The sequence below is a fragment of the Amblyomma mixtum genome, chromosome 6 (assembly GCF_055824585.1).
Source record: "Amblyomma mixtum isolate Tamu chromosome 6, ASM5582458v1, whole genome shotgun sequence".
NCBI lineage: Eukaryota > Metazoa > Arthropoda > Arachnida > Ixodida > Ixodidae > Amblyomma > Amblyomma mixtum.
Window position 1 is genome coordinate 161,886,059 of NC_143017.1, and position 17,575 is coordinate 161,903,633.

General features: G+C 49.7%; 1 protein-coding gene across 1 annotated transcript; it reads left to right on the plus strand.

Moving 5' to 3' along the window:
* Positions 1–4,006: 4,006 nt before the first annotated feature.
* LOC149341023 (uncharacterized) lies at positions 4,007–16,668 on the plus strand. Its single transcript, XM_089551221.1, has 4 exons — positions 4,007–4,018; positions 5,565–5,721; positions 8,027–8,150; positions 16,581–16,668. The coding sequence occupies exons 1-3, from the start codon at positions 4,007–4,009 to the stop codon at positions 8,137–8,139; spliced, it is 282 nt and encodes a 93-aa protein (XP_089407347.1). The 3' UTR covers positions 8,140–8,150; positions 16,581–16,668.
* Positions 16,669–17,575: the final 907 nt, after the last annotated feature.

The following is a 17,575-nucleotide window of genomic DNA, read 5'->3' on the forward strand; positions in this document are numbered from 1 at the left end:
AAGGCACTGATTCGGTTGTAAAGGTATCTGTAAAATGCTTGTTGAATAGGTCAGGCATTGCCTCTGGAGGTGCCACACGTCCGTCCGCATCTTTCAATACTGGTATCTCATGGCTGCCCTTAGGGTTTATCACTTGCCAAAATTTTGCAGGGTTGGTTCTTAACAGGTCGGGTAAAGTGTGGTTAAAAAATTTGTTTTTAGCCTTCTTTATGGCGATTTCGGTCGTAGCAGATACGTCTTTGTACTGTTGCCAGGCGCTGTCAGAGTTAACTTCCTTAGCTCTGCGGTACACTCTTTTCTTTTTGTTTAGACACTTCTTAACATCTTTTGTGAACCAGGGGGAGTCAGTTCTTGTTTTGACGTGTATTTTTGGGATGCAGGCATGCTCGATTTCCTTCAACTTATCGCGAAATAACAACCAGTTTTCGTTTGCCGTGCGAGTTACAAAGGTGGTTTGAAAAATATGCGCAAAGTCTCTTAGCATGCGGTTCATTTTTTCATGATCGCATTTCGGGTAGTTCAGGATGCATTTGGTCGTAATATGCTTGGCAGGAACGTACATGGGTACTAAACTGTGGACGAATCTGTGATCGCTTATCTCTTCGAGTACGTAGGTGCGGGAATGAGTAGGAAGGTTAGTAAATAACAGATCTAGAACGTGATCACCTCGGGTGGGCTCCTGTACCAGCTGAGTTAAATGAAACGCTGTCATTGTATCAAGCAGGCGGGAACATTCATGGCGATTCGATCCGGAAGTGACAGATGACGTTTTCCAGTTAATAGCGGAATAATTGAAGTCGCCTCCTAACAGTACAATGCTTTGGGGGTATGTAGCGAAAATGTATTCTAGTGCATCGTGCAGGTGATCGACAAAATCGGGAAGACTGTTTGGAGGCCGGTAGCATGCACCTATGACATATGTGTCACCTTTGAGCCGAACCATGACCCACAGCAGCTCAAGACACGTTTCAAAGGCGACAGGACATGGCTGATAATCGCTCCGTATGGCGATCATTACGCCTCCTCCCCTACCCTCTTTCCTGTCTTTTCGAAAAACAGTTAGGTCCACAGGAAGTGATAGTTCGCTGTTGGAAACGTCGGGCGTTAGCCATGTCTCGGTGCCAAGAATGATGTCTGGAGAGCACGTAAAAATATCTGCTGTCCACCGCGTTAGAGAACAATCAAAAGCTAATTATCTTGTCTAACGGGTCATCAGCGCAAGTTCGCAGTGTCATATGACAGGCAAGCGAACGAAGATGAAAAATTTCCAGTCCAGCTAATGACTGCCCGTCACACTTGACGAAGATAAGTTTTCATGCAAGTTTGCGACTAACAAGTAATAAAATATGCCTTTTCCTGCAATCCTCAAAGTTTAGATAATAAATAAACCACTATTCTGAGACCGTACGAGGCAGGTCGTACATGCAACGCAGCCCTAACATTCTGATGAGAATTAGCTCTGACAGCAACAGCACAACCGAGTTGTGTCGTCACCAACACGGTCAGCGTTCAGAAGACTCCATTAAAAGACGAAAGACAGGGATTTCTTGCTGGCTTATCATGTATAGGAAGCATATGTGACAGTTCTTGGTCAGCCTGAAACGCTGCCCAAGAAAGAATGCTGATCAGCAGCCCAGAACGTCCGGGAACGATCATTCAGAAGTGCAGGAGAGCAAAAGTTAATGCACAAGAATATTACGTCTGGCTTCTGCAGACCAGCTTAATATCATGCTGTCATCTTATTTTCAAAATGAAGCCATCATCGCTCCTCATCAACGCTTCATTAACCTCTTTCTCGGCGGCCGGCGTCTTAGATCGAAGTCCCCGAGGCCGCTGTGTCACAGCCGATGTCACCACTACCCCATATCACTTTAAAGAAGGCCGGGCGGAACAAAAGGAGAAGTGATCCGGTCTCTTTTTGCCCGAAGGCAGCAGGAGCGAGTCTAGGAATTCGCTTGTTCCTATTGTTCCATTAGTAGTTTTGTGGTACAGATCGCCAATAAGAGGCACATTAAAAGCGCTGACATCTGGCTGTTAATCGATGCGTACCTGTCACTTATACGCTAATAAAGGAAATCGCAGAAAGAAAGTTTAGGGGACGCCAGAGATATCATGCCTATTATACTTCGAAGACATGTTAGTAAAGAACGTAAATTAAACTTGCATGGAAAAGCAGAGACGCAAGATAACCGCCAACAGCAACATGCAGCTTCACTTCATTATATTAAACCAGTCATCATCCTTAAAGGTTGTGCAGAAAATATTGGTTTAAAAAAGTTACAGCTGAAGCTTACTTGCCAGGGTAAGCACTGCCTTTTACGCCTGCCTCGAAAAAAAAACAGGTTAAGCAAAATTTTAAATTAGTGTTCATATTATCTCGATATATATTCGATATGACCGGCCACGCGCCCACTAAAAATTGAATTTAAGGTTTATGGGCCTGGCCGTATCCAAGCCGATAAATAAATTGCGAAGTGAGCCTTACTCAACGATAAAGCGGTCAAAAATTCGCGAAATTCTTCGGGCTACAATTTTCAAAACTATGCAGCTTAATCAACCTGGTGTCCTAATATAACACAAGTATTTAGTTACTAGACTGGTTGTTCGACTTATTTATGCCAAAATCAGGAAATTTTGTGTTCCTGAAAATCAAAAAAGATTATTTTAGCGTCAGGCTACATGTAGGACAGCACGCAACGTTGTTAGGTTCTGGAATCACTAAAGTAAAATTAATGGTTTTATTGCTCGCTATAAAGCTTTACCCGCATTTTTCTACTCTCTGAGATAGTCTAAACATGCAAAAAGATACAATGATCCCCTACTAGCCCACAGAAGGCAAGAAGAAAGCACTGGGGAGACGCAAGCAGCACTCGTCCCATCAAGCATTTTGATGTTCCCAAAGGCGCCCACCACAAAAACAAAAAAAAAAGAAAACGTGAGAATACGAAAAGGAGAAAGGCTTGCGAACCTCAGCGTCGCATTCTGTCAGGTAGGCATGAACAGCTATTTGTACATAACATTTTAACTATGCAGCAAGCTTTGTTCGTTCCGTAAAATCACATCCAAAGCCTCATGTTCGAGTACTACAAATCGAACCAGAACGCAGGTCTATTAAACGCACGCTGAGCGAAAGTCCAACAATTGTGGCACTAAAAGTTTGCGATGAAAACATAAAATTCAAAAACAATGCGCGTCCAGGCTACACGCAGAGCCTAGTGAAGTAACGCGTAGACAGTAGCTGGCCACTGAACAAAACAGTGCCAGTTTTTGCCTGTTTCCTGTCGGAGTCTGTCATTCGAATAGGCTCGTAAAGATGTTCTAGATAGCCATAGAGCGAATACCATGTACAGTCATTGCAAAGGTGAGCAACGTATTGATTTTGGACGGGCGACTCATTTTGCAGCTCACCCCTGCGTTAACCTACGTGGAGGGTACACTTCCATGCCCCCTTCAGCGTCAGGGCATAAGGCCTCGTGCCTCTCCGCGAAGTAGACACGGGTCACCTCTCTATGATAGTGCGTGTTCCCCTCCGTGGCCTCTGTCTTAAGTACTGTCTAATGCGGTTTGAATATCTTCGCTTTTTTTTCTTGCTCGAACTGTAGCAGTAAATTTTTGTAGTGTGATGGCCACTCACTCTTCAATATAGAAGACGGTGCAGGACAGAAGAATAGAGCAGCAATCTAAGCTCATGTATTTCGTTGCAAAAATAAACTGAAAGCACTTTATTCTGGTTATGCTAAGCCTAAAGTGATCATCTCCTACTGTTATGCGGACCCTTCCCTGGTCGACACCCGGACCTGACGGAAGGACCGGAGATTAGACACCTTTAGCATATCGTGCACCGTGTTATCCCGTTATTTGGCTTCCACAGGTTCTTTGTCGTGCTGAAAAGAAAGCCGCTATGCCTTAATCCAAATGAGCGTTAATCCAAATGAATTCCCATGAACGGAGGAGGAGGAGGAAACATTTCAATCCGAAAGCATTAGATGGGTTTGAGCAAGGGGAAATGCCGACCACCGTCTGTCTTCGGCTTTTTTGACTACTTACGTGCACTGGAAAGGATGTTTTGCGTGCATGCTTTTTGAAAACGCATGTATTTTGGCACGGTGTAGGCAAATTTTGTCGAGCCACAGCGCAGAGGATAATCGGGTGCCTGAAATTCTAAATACTGATATGGCTATTACTAACGACCATCTACAAATATCTAAATACAACTAGGCGTCCAACTCTATTAGTTAAAAGGTTAATTATCAAAAATTAGTTAACCAGCTCAAGACTATTCACCCATTTTCTAGGGTCCGCGAACACTGCTAATAATATGGTGAAAAAGCCATATTTTTACCTCAGAAAACCTATTTTTCAGAATTAATGAAAGTCTTCCCTGAAACACTTGACAAATACACCAACTTAGAGAACTGCTCAAAGCACCCCCATTTTAGACCGTCTTTGAAAATGTGACTAAATAGGAGTACAATGAGTATTCGCTAACTTTTAAAATCCATTTGGCTGCGTAACTAACGCATTTTGTAAAAATTCTGCAAAAAGGAGATGTGATTGATGATCATCATCATAATGATGGCGATGAATTTTTACGACGCAAGGGCATCTGCAGTCAAAGAGCGCCATGGCAGAGGGTTTGTTCGTTTACTCAAGGCGGGGTCAAAGACCCATTTCCCAAGCATTTCACCCCAAAGATGAGCACCAGGCCAGGGAAAAGCTTGTACCCACTGTATCACCCGTGGGCAACCGGCGGCACTGGAGAAAATGTGGATTATAATGTACGTGAGGTCTGACAAAGACAGGGCAAAAAATTGCGAGGACACTTTGGTAACTAAAGTGTTGACAGGCGAAAGCCGAGGACACTATGCCGGGACGACTTCCGGTGGATGTGACTTCACACCGTTCCCGTGGCTATATCGATGCCGAAATTATATATCTTTCGGGGATTTTAAGTGTTAATTACGCTTAATTGCCCATTTTTACATCTAATGACACAAATCCGACGTTTTTTCGACAATTCTGGGCTAATTTTCACTATGCTGTGACGACTTCCGGTGGATGTGATGTCAATCCGCTCCCGTGGCTATATCGATACCCAAATTATGCATCTTTCGGTGATCTTAAGTGTTATTCACACTTCATTACACATTTTTAATTCTAATTTGACACAAATCCGACGTTTTTGCGACCATTCTGTGATAATTTTCACTATGCCGTGACGACTTCCGGTGGATGTGGCGTCACACAGTTCCCGTGGCTATATCGCCGTCCGCGCTATTTCGACGCAATTTCGACATTTTTGTCTATAATTAATTAACTAATTAATCGACAGGCATCAAACTTGGCTTCTAGGTTCATTTCTTCTTCCTCTATCTGAAGCGATGATTGGTCTCCTTCTGTTTTTGTTAGTTCCCGAGTTAAACGCGTGTGGCACGCTTTGTTAACGGACGACAGTATGAGCCATTAAAGGCTTTCGCCTTAAAAACGCGTTGTCTTCAGGCCCATAGTTATCATACTCCTCGGTGAAGAAGACGAGGAAGAGGTAGGCAACCCCATGGAGGCAGACTCCGGCGGCCAGCCACGGCCTCCATGCACCGGGCAGCGCCCTGGACCCGGGCTCCTCTTCGCCGCTAGACGCCGCCGACCGCGAGCTGCTCACGCCCTGGGTCGTGGTCATCGTGGTCACCGTCTTCCTCCTAGGATTCTCACGCCGCGCTGACGGTCAGTCACTTTGAACAGCGCTCACGTGGTTGAATGCTCGACCCTTCCCTTCCATTCCTCTCCGATCTACTCTAACACTAATTAGTGAATAACATCCGGTCTCCAAGAAGCACAGCAAGATGTATCCCTTCGTACGTGTCGTCGAGCATGCATACACAAGCTGTTTTCCCACAACCAACTCGAAGTGCATTCCTCACTCATGATATCTGTGTCGTTGTGCCATACGCTAAGAGATTACCAGGAAGCCCTCGTTTCATAGCTGTGAACGTGTGGTCGCGCTACCTATGGCTTAAACATGGGTGAATTTTGTTTGTGCAGGCAACGCAGCGTATTCTATTGCAGGGGCGAAGTTTGTCCTATACACAATGTTAAAAAGCTTTTTTTTTATTTTCCTCAAGCCAAAGATTATTTTCTCACCGCGGCAATGTTTTGTATACAACTTTAACACTGCTTAATAACATACTGCTATTAACACTTTCTGCGTGTTGGGTTTAAGTTAGTGTCTTCAAGAATTTCTTTGCTACATTTATACCATGCAAATCTCACAGTGTTGACCCGGTGCGTAAAAGTCAGTAAACTTTCAAGCAAAAAAGTAGGGGAAGTATTCCCAGTAGGACATTTTTCTTTTGCAGATCAGCTACATAACTGCTCAAAGGCTGGAGCACTATTGTTTTTATCATACACCAATACCTTTAGCAAGGTGTTTTCCTCTGTTTCAAAATGCATGTTAATACGCAGATAGCTCCAATATCGAAATGAGCAAATTGTCGCCACTAAAACTATTATTTTTCCATAAGTGAATGTGAGAAGCACATTTTTTCTATCGTTCTAATTAGTTTTCACCTTAACGGACAACACCCATGAAACAATGGCGTCCCTCATAGCCTGAATCACTTTCGTACGTTAAACCCGATTAAACCAAACCATGGGACATTTTGAACTTAAGGGCTGAAGTAACAATAGTAACAATATTTCAGTCCGTGTCTTTTAAGCGCAGGTATATTTCAATGTAACAATAGAATTGGTTATTTTATACAAAATAACTTTTCTATTCTATATTGGAGCTAACTGTACTGAATAACTGCACTCTGTTTTTACTTCAAAAAGCAGTGAATGTAATAAGCTCTGCAAGGAGTCTTTCTTCGTATAAAAATGTTTGTATTCATTACTTTCCCTACAAGCTGATAAGTACAGTCACAGCTTCAGGTTATGTCCACTGCAGCACCTAACCACTTTCTGTGCCACGCGTTAGCCATGCTTTAGTCCAATGAATATTACCGCAAGCTAGTGGCGAGTCTTCTTCCAGCGCCTCCTTTCCTACAAAGGAAGCATTTTATGTGTTTGCAAGATGTTCGCGCTAAAATAGGCTACACCTGTCACAAGAGAAATTCTTCGCCTGATTTCGACGCTGTTATCAACACCCTCAACAGTAATCAAAGGTGGAATCCACAGCGCTTTTTCTAAAGCAACTGGACAAACTGGATCAATAAGCTTCCAGAAAAGGAACAAATTCTCGACCGAATCAGCAACTAAACGAACTTAGTCGCTAAAATAAAAACAGAGTGAGATTGGGGGCGGGAAGGAGGCACATTGAACAGACGCCAGCCCTCAGCTGCAAGCATGCGGAAAACTGTTATCGTTACCTACCGTAGTCGCGTGGTCGGAGTCGGCACTGGCTTTGGAGTCCACAAGAGGGCAATTGGAGCAACAGTAATGTAGATAATCAATCTTTTTTCCTTCTTCCGTATGACGGAGTTACGCCAGCTGAATGTTTCGAGAGACTGATGAGTTGCGATAGGAGGGTACCGTCACGGGATTATGGCGAAAATCAGACAGCGACACAAGAAATTATACAAGGAGAACTTATGTTAGCAATAAAAAAAAAATTGGCGTTGGCGACAGTGATGCTCGCAAGAGGCAAACGTCGGGATCGCAGTACCTGCGGCCTTGACCGCACTATATTTACAAACACGAGGAATTGAATATTCCCGTGCACTATCGCTGGGAATCATGACTGCTGTAAAGAATGCCTCATCTGAATAATTCGAAAGCGAGCCAGTCGCATCGATCCAGCGTCCGTTTGGCAGGTTATCTGTTTTTGAAGATAGAAAATCGTTAAGCTGTGGCGTGTGTTGCAGTGAAGCCAGAATTTTGTTTGTAAAATCGAACGTAAAGCAACTTTACAGCAATATTGCACCGCATTTGGACGAAATAGTGACATGAGTATGTATTGCGTTACGTACCTGGCAGCCTTCAATGCCAGAGCGGCTAAAATGTCGTCTCTCTTTCCTCAATTGCCATGCAGAGCTGTTCGAGGACATGGGCCTGGAGGCCTACTACACCGATGAAGACCTCTACATCACCAGGGGCTCCCCCCCAACAAGTAAATCAACAGAGGTCCGTGGAGATCCATCGTGAGCGGCATACAGGTCCAGGCTTTTGCGCTCTGGCAGAAAGTGTACAGCTGCATGTAAACAGGGGCACAGCTCCGCATCATAACTCATGCATTGAGTTCACCCATAAGATAGTACAATCGACAATGCTTCCATTTTTTTTTCGATAACAGAATGTCCTTACGCAAATTACAGCCGCACGATGCGCCACCATAAAACGCTGTCAGGGTCTGCAGCCCTCTTCTGGAGGCTATGTTCGCAATATAAAGAGATGGACTTCAGTAAAACCATCTCATAAAGTAAATCCATCTCATAAAGAGATGGATTAACTTAGAGTGGTTCCTTGAGCATATTCATCAGTCCCACCCTAAAGCTCATGAACGCCTGCAAATCCTCCCAACTCTCTGCTCTGCTGACATCGCAGTCGCGAACAGAATATGTGCTTGAATCGCAAGCACTAACCTCGGATGACAACAATTTTAATTTTTTTTCACCTTTTGGAGATTTTGAACAGTTCGCAAACGTAACGAAAACGATTCACTAAATATAGAATCACTACATTAAAAAAATGCTTCAGAGATAGTTTGTTAGAGGTTGAGGAAACGGTCCAGCAACGCTCTGATTTCCTCATGAAAATTGTGGGTTTCTACGTGGACAAAGGCCACCACCCACCGCGGGTTCGAGCTTCGCGCGAGCCAAGGGCCCCGATCAGCCGTCACCACACACACACTGGGACACCGCTGCAGCGCACTCAACCTCCGCTGGGAGGAGAGCGATTCGCCGCAAAGAAATAGGCCTCCAAGTTCACAAAGGAGACGTTTATTCACATCGTCCTCCAGCTGATACACACACACTCAATAGTCACCCCGTCCCGGGGGCGCGCGAGGAGCAAGGCTCCGCTGCGCGCACGAAGCGACTCGAGTAATGCGCACCGCTAGCACGCCGCTGCAGGAGAATGTCCCCGCGGCAGTGCTGTGATCTCTCTCTCTTGTCGACCGTTGGGCCGGTTGCGAGAGAGAGTGGGCATTCAACGCAAGGTACGCCTGTCAGAGGTCGCTGGACCCCGCTGGACAGGCTCGAGCCGCTGCAGGTCAGAGGACACGTGCGGGCGAGCTCGAGTAAGCACTGGTCCGAGCGGCAAAGGCCGGCAGGGACAAACAGTAACGTACGCACCTTTCGCTGTCTCGGAGGGATCTCTCTCTCTGGGCCCCGCTCGGACGGTCGCGCGGCGCGCGGCCGCCCAAAGCGGGGTCCCGAATTCCCGCCAAAAGGCGCCAATGCCAAAGGCCCTTGGGGAGCCGGGGCGGAGCTGCGGCTAAATGACAGTGATTAGTCACCCAGCCGCCTCTCCACCGCCTGAGGCGGGAGCAAGGGAAAGAGGAGAAACAACGCGGGAGGCCGGCTAGCCGCGCAAAGGCGACGGCGAAAGCCAGGATTCCCACATCCCCCTCTCCTTAAATGCCCTCCTACCCATCGGCAAAGCACGCGGCCAAAATAAAGAAATCAATACTTAAAAAAAACTACACTTCAGTTCCAAAATAAAGAAATGAATACACACAAAAAAAAAAGCTAGCTACACTTCAGTTCCAAAAATAAAGAAATGAATACACACACAAAAAAAACTAGCTACACTTCAGTTCCAGCCAGAACAATGTAAAAAAAACAAAGGAAAAACAAGGCAAACAACACTTGCATACGCTTCAGTAAATCAAAACAGCTTGCAGATTATATACACGGTACACAAGAAGATGTGAATACAACTGTACAACTATGTTACAGGTGGATGCCAGCCTCAAAGTTCGGTGGCGCGGCCCAATGGGCCGGTCGGCGACTCACCGCTCGCAGACTTCAAGTTGAACGGGTTGGGAGGGCCGACGACTGATGGCGGTCTTCTTTCCGTTGATGTAGGGTGCGTTGATGACGACGGGGCCGCGGCAGAGCACTGACCTCGCGCCCTTGGACACGACATCACGTTCGGGCACAAGACAGTTAGTGCACCCCCTTCACGCCGGCTGAAACGGGCGAGGACGTTCGGCGGCGTCCAGATGTGTAACCTTGTCCACAGCGAGGGGTCCTTCTCATCCTCGCGCTCACGCAGAAGGACACAACGGCACAACTCACAGGCGTCGCCTTGGCTCATGGTTACGCGCGCACACAGCCACAGCCACAAACACGCATACACCGGCACGTGCGCGGACGCTGGTCGGCGACAACGACCCCCCCATCAGAAGCGTCCAGAGGCGCCGCGGCGAGGGTCAAAGGGTGCACTTTCCGCCCCCCCTCGTCCCAAACGCCCCGCCAACTTCCCCTCCATACGGGCCGCACAAAACTCGCACCGCGACACACGGCTCCTTAACGAGCCAACCACCCACAGTCGGGCCGGAAATGAGAAAAGGCGCGCTGTACAAACGACACCTAATCCAATCTATTCCTTCTAGAAGATAAGAGCAAGCACGAGCGGGCTGAAGTTTGCCTATGTACATCTCGGTACGTAAGAACGAAAACAGACGTACAAGCAGGAAACGAAAGTGGCTAGAAACTGACTAAAACCAAACAAATAAATAAACTGATAAACACACAAGGCTGGAACTGAGCATGCTGCAAAAACAACAAAAAAAATAACACACCGTGCTTCACCTGGGTAGGGCCTGACGAGAAAGCTCGCCAGCTAGCTGAGGCTGCGTGCCTTCGGTTGCGGAAAAGTCCGCCGTCCGGCATCAATCACACCGGTGACCGTCGCCTCAGATTGTACCGGTGCTCCGTACGCTTGCGTTCCGCAGCACCAGTTGTGCCTTTGCGCTTGCCTTTGATACCAATGGGTACCGGCGCAAGCTCGTCAGACCGTGACGCGTAGGCCTTCAGATCTGCGATGTGGGCACGGCTGGTTTTCCCCGTAAGGGAATCCTCCAGCAGGTACGCGAGTGGCGACCAGACTCTGACCACTCGGTACGGACCAAGCCACTTAGGAGCGAGCGAGGCTGAGAACCCCTTGCTCGCATCGCTAAGGACGTGGTTCCGCTTCAGGACAAGATCACCCACCTGAAAAGTCAGGCGGCGGTGCTTGCGGTCATACTGAGCCTTCTGTTGGGCTCTGGCTGCCGCCAAACTCTGCCTTGCTCTGTTGAGAGCCCGACCAAGCCGGTCCCGAAGCGTCGACGCATAAGCAGAGCAGTCTGCCCGCGTCTGCTCATCCCCGAGCTGGCTCTGCACGACGTTTGACATCGGATTCGCCAGCTCCCTCCCGAAATTGAGGAAGGCGGGAGAGAAACCAGTTGAGCGATTCTCAGCTGTTCGGATGGCGAACGCGAACTCGCTCAAATGGTCTGCCCAATCCTTTTGACACCCGGCAAAGGCCGCCAGCATTGGCTTGAGCGTTCGGTTGATTCGCTCGGTCAAGTTGGACTGGGGGTGGTAGGGTGAAGTGGTGTAGTGCTCGATTCCGAGGGAACGGCACGTGTTACCGAACACCCGAGCGGTGAAATAGGACGCATTGTCCGTGATCAGTCTTTCCGGAAAGCCGAACCGACAGAACACTTCCTGGAGTTTATCCAGCACCGCTCGTGCTGACACTTTCCGAAGGGGGTACAACTCAACCCATTTGGAAAAGTGGTCAGCGACTACCATCAGGTAAATGAACCCTTGCTTGCTCCTGGGGAAAGGCCCCATCAAATCGCAGGTGGCCATCTGCCACGGACGCACACTGTCAATTGGTTTCATCATTCCAGGCGGCTTGCCGCCCCGTGACTTCACCGCTTGACAGACATGGCAGGAACGGCAATAGCGGAAAATGTCACGCTTCATGCCGGGCCACGTCACAGATTGACTCAGTTTTGCAAAAACTTTGGAGCCACTCAGATGACCGGCCAGTGGTTCGTCATGAGAGAATCGCAAAAGTGCGCCTCTTAGACTTTTGGGGATAACCACCTTGAACGGGTCGATGGACTCGTCATCGGTGGCTATGTACTTCAGCACGAGCCCGTCATGGTCCAGCAAATATGAATCCCCGGGGTTCGCCGCGACACACGCTGGCTTCTGCCCCCCTGCGCCCGCTACAATACAAGTAGCGTCACGGCGCTCCGTCTCCCTGAGACCGTCGCTCACCTCGCGACAAAAGGGGTCATTTTGCTGGGCTTTCAGTAGCTCTTTACGGCTGAAAACGATTCCAGTCATCCCAGAGGGGAGCATGGTCTCGTCCCCACTCAGGTTTGCAGCCAAAATTTCCGTTCGCGTCGGCACTTCCGAGGCGCTCACGAAGCGACTCGAGTAATGCGCACCGCTAGCACGCCGCTGCAGGAGAATGTCCCCGCGGCAGTGCTGTGATCTCTCTCTCTTGTCGACCGTTGGGCCGGTTGCGAGAGAGAGTGGGCATTCAACGCAAGGTACGCCTGTCAGAGGTCGCTGGACCCCGCTGGACAGGCTCGAGCCGCTGCAGGTCAGAGGACACGTGCGGGCGAGCTCGAGTAAGCACTGGTCCGAGCGGCAAAGGCCGGCAGGGACAAACAGTAACGTACGCACCTTTCGCTGTCTCGGAGGGATCTCTCTCTCTGGGCCCCGCTCGGACGGTCGCGCGGCGCGCGGCCGCCCAAAGCGGGGTCCCGAATTCCCGCCAAAAGGCGCCAATGCCAAAGGCCCTTGGGGAGCCGGGGCGGAGCTGCGGCTAAATGACAGTGATTAGTCACCCAGCCGCCTCTCCACCGCCTGAGGCGGGAGCAAGGGAAAGAGGAGAAACAACGCGGGAGGCCGGCTAGCCGCGCAAAGGCGACGGCGAAAGCCAGGATTCCCACATCCCCCTCTCCTTAAATGCCCTCCTACCCATCGGCAAAGCACGCGGCCAAAATAAAGAAATCAATACTTAAAAAAAACTACACTTCAGTTCCAAAATAAAGAAATGAATACACACAAAAAAAAAAGCTAGCTACACTTCAGTTCCAAAAATAAAGAAATGAATACACACACAAAAAAAACTAGCTACACTTCAGTTCCAGCCAGAACAATGTAAAAAAAACAAAGGAAAAACAAGGCAAACAACACTTGCATACGCTTCAGTAAATCAAAACAGCTTGCAGATTATATACACGTGTGGGTTTCTAAGTGGACACAGGCCACCACCCACCGCGGGTTCGAGCTTCGCGCGAGCCAAGGGCCCCGATCAGCCGTCACCACACACACACTGGGACACCGATGCGGCGCACTCAACCTCCGCTGGGAGGAGAGCGATTCGCCGCAAAGAAATAGGCCTCCAAGTTCACAAAGGAGACGTTTATTCACATCGTCCTCCAGCTGATACACACACACTCAATAGTCACCCCGTCCCGGGGGCGCGCGAGGAGCAAGGCTCCGCTGCGCGCACGAAGCGACTCGAGTAATGCGCACCGCTAGCACGCCGCTGCAGGAGAATGTCCCCGCGGCAGTGCTGTGATCTCTCTCTCGTGTCGACCGTTGGGCCGGTTGCGAGAGAGAGTGGGCATTCAACGCAAGGTACGCCTGTCAGAGGTCGCTGGACCCCGCTGGACAGGCTCGAGCCGCTGCAGGTCAGAGGACACGTGCGGGCGAGCTCGAGTAAGCACTGGTCCGAACGGCAAAGGCCGGCACGGACAAAACAGTAACGTACGCACCTTTCGCTGTCTCGGAGGGATCTCTCTCTCTGGGCCCCGCTCGGACGGTCGCGGGATCCGCGGCCGCCAAAACGGGTCCCGGATTCCCGCCAAAAGGCGCCAATGGCAAAGGCCCTTGGGGAGCCGGGGCGGAGCTGTGGCTAAATGACAGTGATTAGTCACCCAGCCGCCTCTCCACCGCCTGAGGCGGGAGCAAGGGAAAGAGGAGAAACAACGCGGGAGGCCGGCTAGCCGCGCAAAGGCGACGGCGGAAAGCCAGATTCCCACATCCCCCTCTCCTTAAATGCCCTCCTACCCATCGGCACGTAGAAACCCACAACTGGCGCCCAACGTGGGGCCGAGCTTCGCGCGAGCCAAGGGCCCCGATCAGCCGTCACCACACACACACTGGGACACCGCTGCAGCGCACTCAACCTCCGCTGGGAGGAGAGCGATTCGCCGCAAAGAAATAGGCCTCCAAGTTCACAAAGGAGACGTTTATTCACATCGTCCTCCAGCTGATACACACACACTCAATAGTCACCCCGTCCCGGGGGCGCGCGAGGAGCAAGGCTCCGCTGCGCGCACGAAGCGACTCGAGTAATGCGCACCGCTAGCACGCCGCTGCAGGAGAATGTCCCCGCGGCAGTGCTGTGATCTCTCTCTCTTGTCGACCGTTGGGCCGGTTGCGAGAGAGAGTGGGCATTCAACGCAAGGTACGCCTGTCAGAGGTCGCTGGACCCCGCTGGACAGGCTCGAGCCGCTGCAGGTCAGAGGACACGTGCGGGCGAGCTCGAGTAAGCACTGGTCCGAGCGGCAAAGGCCGGCAGGGACAAACAGTAACGTACGCACCTTTCGCTGTCTCGGAGGGATCTCTCTCTCTGGGCCCCGCTCGGACGGTCGCGCGGCGCGCGGCCGCCCAAAGCGGGGTCCCGAATTCCCGCCAAAAGGCGCCAATGCCAAAGGCCCTTGGGGAGCCGGGGCGGAGCTGCGGCTAAATGACAGTGATTAGTCACCCAGCCGCCTCTCCACCGCCTGAGGCGGGAGCAAGGGAAAGAGGAGAAACAACGCGGGAGGCCGGCTAGCCGCGCAAAGGCGACGGCGAAAGCCAGGATTCCCACAAAATGACGCATAAAAATCGGCAGTCAATGAGCTCGAAGCTTGTAATCAAATCCGGTTCCCTATGGCTATTTTTAATGCGATATCATTGGAGTCCATATATTCCGAAAATGGCGGCGTGTGCCACGAAATTCGCTGATGTGTCGAGAGGATTCACCTGAGCTTGTGAAGCCGTCACAACCTGCCCACCGTGGCAGGCGGCCCGCATTGATAGGTCCCGTTGCATTGTGACGTCATCTCAACTTGCCTAGCGTGGTATGTGGCAACTTTCCCACCGGAATTTGAGCGACCTGCCCGCCGTTCCAGGTGGAGAATAAATTGATGATCGGTCGAGAGAGTTCACATGACCTTACGACGTCGTCACACCGTACCCACGGCGGCAAGGGGCAACCGTCCAATCGGGATGAGAGGTCATGTGACCATGTGACTTTACAACCGGAGTAACCTTTCCACAATGGCACGATGGAATTAATGATAGAAACAGGTCGCGTGACCTGATGGCGTCACCAAAACCTTCCCCTGAAAGAGTAAAGAGAGAAAATTAAAAATAGAAGGCAGAAAGCGCAGACAAAAAGAGAAGAAAAATTAGGATCTTTAATTATGGTAGTGCATTTCACTCTGAAGGTTTGTTAAGTGTCCCCGCAGTTTTGTTTTCGTGGTAATTGTAATATGTTATTTTGCCATGCTATACACTATGGCCCCGAGGAGAGGCATAAGAAGGCAGGCAATGCATGACTCCTGACAAGGTCCACAACCAGGATTGCATATCGTGACACTGGTTGCTGAACAGGTGAACAGATTCACAAAAGAAGCAGATTTTCAAATGAACACACACATAGTCGATAATTGAATTAGAGGGGCACGGAAATTACAACGAAAATCATAAAATTTAAGTTGAAAGAACAGAACTAAACAGTGAACTGTCTGAGGAGTAAAATAGTCGCACAATTGTTAAGTAGCGAACAAAACGTTTTTAAAAATTAACGCATACATTAGAATAGGAAAATAAAGCTGATGTGAAAAGAAAACGCGATTCATATATAAACAATAACAGTATGAAAAAAAATTGGCTGTGGAGTAGCTAAGGTTAAGCCTGAATAAGCGAAAAGCTCTCCTGCTTTTCAGCCAACTCCCGAGCTACCACTTCTGGATCGGTATTTCTGCGCCGTCCGACTGTTGCCTCTTCTCCTTCCATGGCGAGTGTCTGCGCCTGTTCTATGGGCAAGCGCGCCTTATACACCCCTCCTCTCAAACGTGCACTGCGCACGGCTGCAGCGAAAGGTCAAACGATGGCGAGGATGGCCGCCTCTTCTATGGCCGCCGCCACCGCTCACGCGTTCTCGAAACGCCTTGCGAAAGAACCTTCTCCTCTTGGGACGGCAGCGAAGGGCAAAACGGTGGCGAAGAGGAGAAGCGGCGACGCTCAAACGACGGAGTCAGCGCGCAGCGGCGACGACGGCTGCGGCGGCAGCGGCCACCTACGCTCCGCTTGACGTCGCTCGGTTTCGCGCATGCGCAGTTGTGGCTAAAATTGATCACGGCGCACGCCAGACCCGGTGTTGACGAGCCTAGTGAAGATTTTCGCTTCAAAAATTATTTAGTGCAATATTAGCTATTTTTATCACTAATTAAAATAATAAATGAGTAAAAAGCCACTTCAGTTTTTTTTTCTTCTTAAACGCGCCTTTCATGTTCAGTGTCACAGGTGCCAATTATCTCTTCCCACTTCGTTTCCGTTTCGCTCTGCCCGCAGCGCATGTCGTCGAGGCGGAGGTCTGACGGAGGACCCGATGTTGAGGAGGATCCCAGACACGATGGCCGTCCCCCATCGCGGGGCCGACGCAGCCACCGGACCGCAGGCCGCCGCCATCGCCAGCGACGCTCATCGCTCAGTCCGCAGGCTGTCCGCAGCATCGCCAGTCGCCACAAGCCCAAAATCGCCCCCAGGCCGCCCGATGACCCGGGCAGGCAGGCCTAGACGCGAGCCTGCCGTGGTGAATTGTTTGTCGCAAGTGAATGTGCTCTCAGTAAATTGAGTTTCCTCCTGGGCGAAGCGGTAACTTTGCGCGTCATCGAGACCGTGTGCTCCATTCTAACAGGGTTCTCCGATTTTGGTCCGATTCTGATCCCTCCAAAGTACAAGGTCGTAACCTGCTGCTAAGCGGCGCCATCTATCCATGATAGGAGGCATTTCATTGCAACCGTCAATTGCAACCTTTCATAGCACCATGACTAGAAAAAATTCACCATGTCGATGTCACGGCGCAGTGTCTTCGGTTTACAATTTACTGCCTACATTTCACGAATACGTAACATAAAGTTACGTATTCGTAAGGCGATTCTGTTCGGGCAGGACACTTGTAAAACAAAGCGCGGAGCGCATTAAAGGGAAGCTGAAACAGTTTTTTGAGAATTAGAGGTTATTCAAAAATTCTAATCTATCAAGCTTCTAGATAAACCATGCAAAGTATGTTTGCACTAGCACTTAAAACGGTGTCATAATCGGTGATTAAAACCGCGACGATATTTAGGCTTCTCCTCACTACATTGGAGGAGTGCGAGGAAACTCGGCAGTGGCGTCATTGCCGAAATTTCAATGTGCGCTGCTTCCACCTGCATGCTGCTGTGCGTCGTCAGATGGCGCCACACAATGCATTGTGAGCTTCACCTTCGATGGCGTCGGTTTTCTTCCAAGGAATAACCATTCCTTCGCTGGAAACGTAATGCCGTCATAAGTGACGTCATTAT